The 11,664-nt window shown below is 41.7% G+C and overlaps 1 protein-coding gene across 4 annotated transcripts in view; it reads right to left on the bottom strand.

Moving 5' to 3' along the window:
• Positions 1-11,443, bottom strand: part of Impact (impact RWD domain protein) — a 31,131-nt gene extending 19,688 nt beyond the window's left edge. Inside the window, exons 1-5 of one of the 4 annotated variants that reach the window (XM_027404358.2) lie at positions 11,324-11,443; positions 9,429-9,494; positions 7,863-7,991; positions 6,592-6,644; positions 5,362-5,424 (exon numbers count right to left, since the gene is read on the bottom strand). In XM_027404358.2, coding sequence (XP_027260159.1) covers positions 5,362-5,424; positions 6,592-6,644; positions 7,863-7,973 — 227 coding nt within the window. In that variant the 5' untranslated portion in view covers positions 7,974-7,991; positions 9,429-9,494; positions 11,324-11,443. Of the gene's footprint in view, positions 1-5,361; positions 5,425-6,591; positions 6,645-7,862; positions 7,992-9,428; positions 9,495-10,005 lie in introns of all 4 variants that reach the window. The other 3 variants (XM_027404357.2, XM_027404355.2, XM_035440269.1) reach the window with 3 other exon arrangements.
• Between the last annotated feature and the right edge of the window lie 221 nt (positions 11,444-11,664).

Consider the following 11,664-nt stretch of genomic DNA (forward strand, 5'->3'; position numbering starts at 1 on the left):
CAAACAGCTAATGATAAGGACACTTCAGTAGTCTATGGGATGGATTTATATAGAATGCACATGCTGCTAAAGGTTTCTCTGTCCTGGGTAAATCTTCAGTCTAGGAGCTTAGGAGAAACACAAGACTCAATGACCTTGGTGCATGGGAGTCCTCCTTCTTTTAGAGCCTCTAGTATACACTGCATGAGGTCTTGGGGCTATGATAGGGAGCAGGATTATGTCAGCCCTTTCTTACTGTAGGCAACAATTTTCTGTACAAAAATCACAGCTTTATATAGAGTTCTATCTCCCACTCTTACTCTGCTGAATTCCTCATATCACCATCAGCCTAGAGATTTTAATACTAATGGGTACTGAAAACCTAATATATGTAAGAAGTGCCAAAATGCTTATTATCCTGCTTATTACCTCAGTAAACACTCTCTAGCCCCTTTGAAACTTGAAAATCATCCCTTCATAAGTATAAACTTACATTCAGATTTTGTTCTTTGTCAAGTTCTTAATGAATGTAGCCCAAGCTATAGTCTGTTTGTCTACTCACTATATATCCTAGGCTACCTTGAACCCATGCTCTTTCTTAGTCCCTGTACTGGGTTACAGACTGGAATCACCCCATCTGACAACTCATTTATCATTTGAAAATAGTATCTTGGAAGAATTTCTACAATTAGTAATTTTCCACACCAACAGAGGAAATTCAACCTTCACTTCAGATGTCTTCTCCTCACCATGGCATCCCAAGAAGGCACGTACGTCTACTGAGCTTCATGCATGGCTGCTTCTGTCTTCACTAGCACTTGCAAGACGGCTGCTTGAGAGTCCAGTGCAAAGAGGCACAGTGGGTCAAGTAGAAATCATTCTCTACCACAGACCCCCAAAAGTCTACCACTAAAGTACAAAATGTTTCAATTAGAAGTTCTCTTGCAACAAGAATTTATTTCCATCTTTTAACTATCCACTAGGAGTTAGTGTGGCTTAGATTGAAAAAAAAAAAAACTGGTCAAAAGCTAATTAAACTGAGCAAAGCTGACAGGTTTGTCTACTAAGTTCCTGCATGTTCCTTTGGTTTATACTTTCTTGGGAAAGTAGAAAGATCTGCTTTCATAAACATTTGCAGCATCAGAAGTCCATACCAACATGGCTGAACAATGACAGATGGGAATCTCCAAAACTGTACCCTAAATAAACCTCTTCTTTGTAAGTTATCTCAAGAGTTTTGTTTAAATGGTGCAAAGCTAACAAACAAATACTGTGTGTGAAATAAAGTTCATTACATGGGTGTCATTTAAGCCTTACAATGATACTATCCTCGTTCTATCAGTATGGGAATAAACACAAGGAAGTATGCTACTCAAAACCTGATTCCAAAAGCTTGACCAAAGCAGCCTTAATACAGCCTAACAGGCAGTTAATATTATGTAGGTACATATGCATCCTCAAGTGTGTATGCTCTGTGCTGGGAAATAAAACCTAGTACCTTATTCATCTTGATTTGTGTTGGTGTATGCAGTTAAAGATGAAAGCCTGTACCTCACACATGCTAGGCAAGAGCACTAGTACTGAGCTATGTCCTGTGCCTCTCCATTTTAATTTGCTTTGTTTTGTTTTAGAGGCAGTCATATTATGTAGCCCTGGTTGCCCTGGAACTATGTAGGCTGGGCTGACCCTGAACTCACAACGATTCATCTGGCTCTGTTGCCCAACTGCTGGGATAACAGGTGTGTAATATCATCTTCAATTTTAAACCCCAAATTTCTAGCAGAGAGCCAGTAAACAGAAAATAAAAAAATGTTTACCAAAAGATTCTTTTTCTTTCTTTCTTACCTGTCCACATAAGTGACCACTAATTTATAGCTTATCTTCTTATGTAGGCAAATATTAAATTTAGCATTCAAAAGCTCTAGAAGCCAGGCGGTGGTGGCACATGCCTTTAATCCCAGCACTAGTGAGGAAGAGGCAGATGGATCTCTGTGAGTTTGAGACCAGCCTGATCTACAGAGCTAGTTCCAGGACAGTCTCCAAAGCCACAGAGAAACCCTGTCTTGAAAGAAACAAAAGAAAACAAACAAACAAAAAACCATACACACACAAAAACACTCTAGATATATAAAACTTAATAGTATATTTGAAAATATAAACATTAAAAATTATATTGATAAATATATATCTGATTTTTAAAGTTAGCAATATTTTTCATTTATTGTCCATCAATGGAAAGATATAAAAGCATTAAACGTTGTCACATGAAACATAAAAAATACCATACAATTCATATTGCTATTTATCACATGTGAAAATACTATTATTAGATGACAATTATTATTCAAGCACTTTTACTAATCAAAACATGACCTCTCTTATCTTTAGAACAAACTGTTTAAAATCTCTGAATGAGGTAGAAGAGATTATTTGGCCTATAAAAGGCTTCTGTTAGTGTACACAGTCTGGGAATCTGAGTGGCCAGGCGGGAAACCACTTTACAGATTGTGGTACCAGCAGGGGCAGGAGGAAAATGTGTTAACATGATGGAAGTCAAGGGTGGAAAGACTTTCATAAAATGAAGAAGCAGTCAAAGCTGGACATTGGTGAGGCATGCCTTTAATCCCAGCATTTACAAGGCAGAGGCAGGCAGATCTCTGTGAGTTCCAGACCAACCTGGTCAACAAGAGCTAGTACCAGAACAGCCTCCAAAGCTGTCAGGGCTTGCCAGGTCTCTCTTCCCCACTGGGGCGGGGTAGCCATTTGGCCAGATCTGGTTTTTCAGCAGAAATGGAGACCCCTGAACATCGGGCCATGTGCATGGACAGGTTAGGACAGAGACAGACAGACAGACAGAGAGACAGAGACAGACATAGACACACACACACACACACACACACACACACACACACACACACACACACGAGAGAGAGAGAGAGAGAGAGAGAGAGAGAGAGAGAGAGAGAGAGAGAGAGAGGTCGATCCCAATTCCTAGAGTGCAGGTTAGCAGGTTAGTTCGGCCAAAGGCCAACCCCCTGCCCTGGATGTGCAGGTAAATTCAATCGCTAGCTGAATCCCCAGTCCTGGATTAGGGATTGGGGTGTCCCCTCAACCAATCCCTGTAGGTTTAAAAAGGACACCCTTATAAAGGACACCCTTATAATGTGTCCTTTAGGGTATAATTGACTTTTAACCTTAATAACTAGATTCACCTAGATGCTAGTGTACCGAAGGCAGAAACACAAAAATGACAAAAAACATAAAATCACAAACCTGACACACAACTCAGGACACAGGACTTGCCAGGTCAGCACAACAGATAACACAGAACGCACTGAACCAGTCAGTGCCGAAACAGGTAGACGGCCAAGGCAGAACAGATAACACAGAACCTTGTCTGACCGGTTACCCAATCGCAACCTGCTAGAGACAAAACACACAGTAGGCTTCTGACTTGCCCTCGGAATTCAGGCTTTACAGAAACCAGAGCTTGTACCTGATAGAAACCCAAGGGAGGGACTATACTAAATTTTTCCCCCTTTCTCTCGATATTTTCTCCAGTCATTCCCATGTTTGGAAGGAAAAGAGGTTGGAGCCCTCAACCCACTGGGCAAGGGTGGTGATATCCTGCCATGTTTTTTAGGCTGAGAAGTCAGCCAGCTCCAAGCTGCATGAGGCGAGCATGAGCCTCACTCAGAGCTTTAAGTGTCAGGCAGAAGGACGATGCAGTTACCCAAGCCTTGGTTCTCACTTACCCGAAAAACTGATTGGCTCCACCTGGAATGGGGCCCTTGGGTTCCTTTTCGGGAACCCAAAGCCACAGAAAAACCCTGTCTCTAAGAACAACAACAACAACAACAAAGTGTTCCTAGTGTCCTATCACATCTTGGGCATGTTAGAATGGCTAGTAATAATAAAACAGGTATCATAAACATTTAATTCAAGAAATAATTATATACCAAAGATGACAAAATCGCCAGGCGTTGGTGGCACACGCCTTTAATGCCAGCACTCGGGAGGCAGAGGCAGATGGATCTCTGTGAGTTCGAGACCAGCCTGGTCTACAAGAGCTAGTTCCAGGACAGCCTCCAAAGCCACAGAGAAACCCTGTCTCGGAAAACCAAAAAAAAAAAAAAAGAAAAAGAAAAAAAAGATAGCAAAATCACTAAGGAGGGACCCAAGAAAGGTCATTTAGAAAGAACAAGTAATATGGATTCTATGATGACTTATCATTTCTAATTAAATACTTTTGGAAAAAAAAGACACTTGGCCTTGAACCCTGGAACATAAATGGGGCATTCTCATTGTACCAAACAGGGTGGATACCTACAACATACAAAAGAATGCTTACTAGTTCCTGGATTCAGGAAGAAAAAACACCTGATAATCCAGAATAGCATTTGGTTTAATAAATCAATATATTTTATTAATCTAAATCAACCTGATCTCCTCTTGGCTAACAACATATCAGCTTCCTTACAAGTTTCGTACAACAATTCCTGTTGCTTTTAAGGCAATCCCAACAGAGAAACGGGCTTGCCTTTCCAGAATGACGTCTTATCACTGGCACCCCACCACTCAACATGCACCTTTCAACAGTTCTTATGGTTAAGAAAAAAATCCCTGACAGCCTACAAAGTTCAGATCTTCCTGCCCATCTTTCCAGGTTAGTCTGTCTCTTATCCCACTTCCTATCACCATGACTATGCTGTGACCTCTTACTGAAATTAGTATGAGCTAATTAACTCAGCTCTTAGTCAAAAGACTCCAAGACCAGAATAAAACTGTCAAACTCAATCACAACCACTCCATCCATTACAGCTGCAGAGTTACGTTCACTTTTACAATGCTGTAGATAATATACTCCCTTACCACACTAGAAAACCTAAATGCTATGAAAACAGATAATTTCCAGTTTTGTTAAACTATGAGTATCTAGTATCTAATCCACTGCCCGCCATGTAGGGATAGATGGATGCATGGATGGATGGATGGACAAAATCAGTACCTCTGGAGGATCTTATTCTTTCAGATTAATACAAGAGAACTATCAAAGTATTCAGAACTTTAAATAACTCTGGTTTGAATTCTGCCATCATTTTTACTCATCATATGCTACAATAATACACAAGTACAGTATCTCTGAATTTGTTTTCAGAAGCCAAATAAGTGTTATGTCTTCCAACTTTAAATATTACCATATTTTGATCAAATCCACATGTGAAGTTATATAACTAATCTTTCAAGTTTGCTTAAAGTGAATGTTTTTGTTAATGAAAGAGCCTAACAAAAGGTCCAGAAAAAGTATGATCACATCTGTCAAGAAAAGCCCAGAGCAGAAATCACTAGCAGAATGCTTGTGAAAAGCTACCTGTCACTTACATATATATTTCCTCAAGGCTGTTTGATAAGTCTGCACGTTCTTGCCCTTTCAGCCAAGGAGCACTAAGATTGAACAAAACACAGTAAAGAAAATTACTCAAGAATTAGGTGAATACTTCAAATATTCATTAATGTATTTTTAAAATCTATACAGAATTAAAATGTTTTCATTGTCCTTAATTTATTTAAACTGCTCAAGAATCTATAGCAAAATCAAGACTAATCATACTGAATTTTTATGACTTAAAAAAACAGAAATTGAGTTCCTAAGGTACCAGAAACTCGTCCAAGTTTGTATCAGTGGCAGAACCTGTTCAAGAATTTAACACTACAGATTTATAATGGCTATAAAAATGCCAAATTCTTTTCTAGCTGCAATAGATTACTCTCAAGAATGAGTCCAACAAGTTGCCATGTGATTGTAAAAATGCTTTTTTTTCTGAAATGATATTTAAAGCATCTGTATTTATCTTTTGCAATAGATAAAAGAATACAGAACCATTTTTTGTTAGTTTTATTGGCATAGTTTTGAAATACACACAAAATAACACATGTAGATAAAACTTTTCATAGCCAATTTATGCAACTCTGTTCCCATGGCTTTTCTAAACTATGAAGTTAAAGGTGAGGTAGGTTACAGTTCACTTACATCAACAGATCAGGACTCATGTAGATGAAGCTTGAACTACTAAAAAGTGGTTCTTCAATAGCAATGGAGGGATAAAGCAGGCACAACCACCTACAGCACACTGGATAATTTCAAGAAGGATGGCAGTTTGAAGTTAATCCAAGAGCTGGATTAGGAGGCTGAGCCACAAGAAATGATTTCTTCCCACAGTCCTGTACTTTCTGACCTCTGTCAACTCTCATTTATACTAGGTAGCATGTATCAGTGTGCTTCAAATCATTCTGTAAAATGTTCTCTACTACCTTAAAAGATGTTTCTAATTTCTGTTTTCACCTTCTTTTTTTTTTTTTTTTTTTTTTTTTTTGGTTTTTCAAAACAGGGTTTCTCTATGGCTTTGGAGGCTGTCCTGGAACTAGCTCTTGTAGAGCAGGCTGGCCTGCCTCTGCCTCCTGAGTGCTGGAATTAAAGGCATGTGCCACCACTGCCCAGCTTCTATTTTCATCTTAAACAAACTATTTTGTATAAACACAATGACTGTATAGAAAACTATCTTTGACAGTAAAATATTTCTATAAAAATATAAAGGTAAAAATATAGCTTACTTCAACTGATAAACAGGTGGTGCTGTACCTGGATATTCTCTCGGTAACATCACCTACAAGGAAGTTTTAAAGCAAATTTGCTTACACTGATCACAGCTGAAAAGCAATTACATTTATAAAGCCAGCCAATGAACAAGTTTCAAATTTGTCTAGACAAAAGACAAACCATTGGTTTATACACTATCAAATGAAAATCCCCAATGTCATATTTGTGGTCTACAAAAAATACATTGTTAGAGAGGCTGTCTGGTTTTTAGAAGCTAATTCTTGGCAAAGAAAGTATAGCAGAATTAAAGTTAAGAATAGGGTTAAGGGGGCTGGAGACACGGCTCAGAGGTTAAGAGCATTGACTGCTCTTTCAGAGGATCCTGGTTCAATTCTCAGCACCCACATAACAGTTCACGACTGTCTGTAACTACAGTTCCAGGGTATCTGACACCCTCATACATGTAGACAAAACACCAATGCAAATAAATAGGAATCATTTAAAAAATAAATAAATAAGAACAGAAATGATAAAGAAATGTATACAGGGGCACTATGCCCTGACTATAATTAATGTTGATGCTATTTTTCATTTTCCAAATAAAAATAAAATACCCTATGAAATATCATTCAAGATAGTCTGTGAAATACACATCTTTTAAAATCAATACTGTGACAACAAATACTGCAAAATCCACAATTCCGCATCCTTTCTATGAAAATATAGCTGCCGTGGAATAAGCACTAAGACAGAAAGCCACAATTAATCTTTCATTCTAAGTACAACTGAATCTCAATAAAGAGACAATTATTGCTCCATGAATTTTTTTTTTGCTCTATGAATTTTTATTCATAACCTCTTCCTCTTAAATGTTAGCCACCTTTCCAGGTCTAAACCTCCTGTTAGAGTAACAAAAGGAAGTATAACTCAAATCTGTAAACAGAACATTAACATGTTTAATAATTAGAAGAATTAAGACAAGATTGCAACAATCAAACAAAGCATGATTTAAGATCTAAATATCTATGTCCGAATAATCATGACAATACAGCAGTAAGAATCAAATGGCAGGCCAGGTGTTGGTGGCGCATGCCTTTAATCCCAGCACTTGGGAGGTAGAGGCAAGCAGATTTCTGAGTTCAAAGCCAGCCTGGTCTACAGAGCGAGTTCCAGGACAGAATCCAAAGCAATACAGAGAAACCTTGTCTAGAATAAAGAAAACAAAACAAGATTTTACATGTTAAATTCTGTTGACTGGAAGATAGCTATAAGAAGAAAAACATACCTGCAAGCAAAGTGTCCATTTGGGGTCATCTATGTCGTCACTGATTCTAATACAAAATATTTTGGCACAATCATCAATGACACACCATTCCTCGCCATAAATAGCTGCCATTGCTTCAATCTCCTCATTCTGAAAATTGATTTTAACAAATAAGTATACATGGATAAACCTATTCTCACTACCTTTTAAAGCATTGACAATTAGCATACCTAGCCAGGTCAAAGAGGAGCCTTAGGAGACCATATGTCCTTGGCATGTTCTGCTGTCTGGTTTCCTAACACTTTTGCCATGACTACAACTGTAAGGATTCAGGTATTATGCTTGCCCCTGTCACCTGAGAGAATACATTCAGGCAGTACTCTGTTCAGCCCAGAGTTCCATGAGTACTGCACTCAGGTGCAAAGGACCCCTTTAAAAGAAAGACCCCCCCACCCACTTTCTGCTCTTTCCAACTCTTCTCTCTCTCAGCTCTCTTCTCTTCTCTCCCCCCCAAGCCCTCTTTCCCACTGTTACCTGGGGCAGAGGGATCTTCTCTTCTGTCCTCTGTTTCTCTTTACCTCTTTTCTCTTTCCTTCCCCCTCCCTCTGCTTTCTAATAAACCTTCTCACTTAAGCTGTCTGCGTGGTGTGTTTGTCCCTCTTCTTCCATCACCCTTACCAGCCATGAAACCTGCCTTGGAATCCATGCAAGGTCCCCTTAAGCTTTATCATAACATTGGTTTCAGTATAACTTCTTACCATTCCTTTGTTTAAAAAAAATGTTTAAGGTGTAACAAACTAACTAACTTAAGTTATATAAATGCAATTTATCAGGGAGCTGAATTGGGCTCACCCAAACATGTCAGATTCACTCCAGATAAATATTATTTAACCTTTCCCTGGTTCCAGGACTCCCTTCCCTCATCTTGGTATCCCCTCGGGAAACCCTCCCACATCTTATGATTCTCCTCCCCTGAAGTAAGAAATTTTTTTTCCTTAATCTTGTCCTCTACTCTGCCAACATCCTGTCAGGTCTAAGAGATGTGCTGGAGAGTTCCATACAGCTGCAATGGAACAACCAGCTACCAGAGGACATGGCAGCATCCCAGCTTTCTCAGGTCCCCCAAAGATGGTCAGTGCCCCCAGGTCAGCAGGAAGTAGCCTTGAGAACTCAGACACCCTTATTCCCTAACAGTCCATGTCTAACTCACCTTTTAATAATAAATAAAGGTGGGAATCTAAGGATTCAGGCATTATGCTGGCCTGCCCCTGTCACCTGACAGAATGCACTCAGGCAGTATTCTGGTCAGCCCAGTGTTCCATGAGTGCTATTCTGCATTCAGATGCAAAGGAATCCTTTAAAAGAAAGACCCCAGCCCACTTATGCTCTTTCCCCCTTCTCTCTTTCCCCTGGGGCAGACGGGACTTTTCCTGTCTCCCTCTTCTCTTCTGTGCTCTCTCTCTCTCTGTGTGTCTCTTCACCTCTTTTCTCTTTCCTTCCGCCTCCCTCCCCTTTCTAATAGGACCTCTCACTTATGTCCTGTCTGGATGGCATGTTTGCCCCTCCACCTCAATCACACCCCCTCACCTGCCATGGAATCCATGCAAGGTCCCCTCAAGCTTTATCATAACAGCAACCATCTTGCATGTACACCTGCGGACACCCCGACACACGCACATATATCCTGTAATGAGATCTACCACAAGAAAAGGCATCCCCACACCATTATCACCAAATTTCTGTTGAGGTTTCATTGAGTACTTGTTTTAGATGTTGTTGTTTTTAATCTGGAAACAAGACTCAGCTTTTTGTTTCTTTTTGCTAAGTACATCAAAGCGCTTAAGAATTTATTTTAGGCTTAAAAAAATAACGACAGCCAGGTGTGATGGCACACACCTTTAATCCCAGCACTCTGGAGGCACAGGCAGGAGGATCTGTGAGCCCTGGCCATCCTGGCTGACCGAGTGGGCTCCCGGACAGCCATGAAATGAGCAGGCCTAAGATGGAAAATGGGAGGCTCAATGCGTTCAAAATGGGAGGCTGAATGGCGTTCTAATGGCTGCCGAGTCCGGGGCCCACAGGCTGCACCCAGGAGGCCAGCACAGACACCAGAAAGGACAGGCTGGCTGTTCCTGGGATGATACTCCCTGTCGATGGGCCTCACCTGCCTCTGGTCGCGCTCGTTGTTAGCCTCCGCCATGGGGAACCTAAGACCAGCCTCTTGGCCTCCACAGACTTCCCAAGAAACAAGGACGGGAAGGAGCAAAGCCTGCAAAGACGTATGGTGCACCGGAACTGAAAGCCCAGCACCGCCTACCATGGACATCTGCCTCCGGGTCTCCTCCCAGGGGTGGGGCTTTCTGTCCTTGCCCTGAACTTGTCTTTTGCGCATGCGCACCTTTCTAAGCCCCTCCCCCCATGGGTGAGTCCTGAAAGCTTGCCTGCTCAAAATGCTGCCAGGCTCTGTCTTTGAAAGTAGCCTGGAAGGGGTCTTCGGCACCCCTTACCGTCAGAACCATGGAAGACTTTGGGGGCGCACACTTACCTGATTGAATATTTCAAGGCAGTTTTCAGGTTTTTTTTGTTGTTTCTTTCTTTTTTAATGTTCAGAGGTACTTGGTTATTTTTAGCAAAACAGTTTTATTTGCAAAAAGAATGAGCTGGATGAAGATCCGAAATTCCAGATCAACCCTTCCCCCAACCTTAGATCCTAGAGACTATGTTGTACGCAACAGGCCAAAACTGAACACAAAGGAATTCCATCCCACCCCGCCTCCCAGATACTTGGATCCTGGGGACTGTTTGACCCCAAAAGAAACCCCCCTGTAGTCCCCAGGAAATTCAATTCTGAAAAATATTGGTACAATAGGCCACCCGCAAGCCATAGCAACCACGGAACGTTCCCTCCCAGCACCGACCTATGAGAAAAATGGGTACACAGGTATTACACGCCAAAAACATGACTTTGGAAAATTTCTTGATTGCTCCCCAAATATCAACCAAACAGAAACCAACCTGTACCTACTGATGTAATCCTGTAACTTTTGTCTTTAAAAACCTAACAATAGATAGGGGACTTCACCCCCTCTGGAGGCTGCTGCGTCAGCCTGCTAGACAGAGTGCAGTAGGCTACAATAATCAATAAACCTCATGCATTTGCATCGGTGGTCTGTCTCCCTGGTGTCTTTGGGGATCCTTGTGACTCGGACACAACATTGGTGTGATGGCGCACACCTTTAATCCCAGCACTCCGGAGGCACAGGTAGCAGGATCTGTGAGCCCTGGCCATCCTGGCTGACCGAGTGGGCTCCCGGACAGCCATGATATGAACAGGCCTAAGATGGAAAATAATGGGAGGCTGAATGGCGTTCTAATGGCTGCCGAGTCCGGGGCCCACCGGCTGCACTGACAAGGCCAGCACAGACACGAGAAAGGACAGGCTGGCTGTTTCTGGGATGATACTCCCTGTCGATGGGCCTCACCTGCCTCTGGTCGCGCTCGTTGTTAGCCTCCGCCATGGGGAACCTAAGACCAGCCTCTCGGCCTCCACAGACTTCCCAGGAAACAAGGACTGGAAAGAGCAACGCCTGCAAAGACGTATGGTGCACCAGAACTGAAAGCCCAGCACCGCCTACCATGGACATCTGCCTCCGGGTCTCCTCCCAGGGGTGGGGCTTTCTGTCCTTGCTCTGAACTTGTCTTTTGCGCATGCGCACCTTTCTAAGCCCCCCCACCCCCCTCATGGGTGAGTCCTGAAAGCTTGCCTGCTCAAAATGCTGCCAGGCTCTGTCTTTGAAAGTAGCCTGGAAGGGGTCTTCGGCAC

The sequence above is a fragment of the Cricetulus griseus genome, chromosome 2 (assembly GCF_003668045.3).
Source record: "Cricetulus griseus strain 17A/GY chromosome 2, alternate assembly CriGri-PICRH-1.0, whole genome shotgun sequence".
NCBI lineage: Eukaryota > Metazoa > Chordata > Mammalia > Rodentia > Cricetidae > Cricetulus > Cricetulus griseus.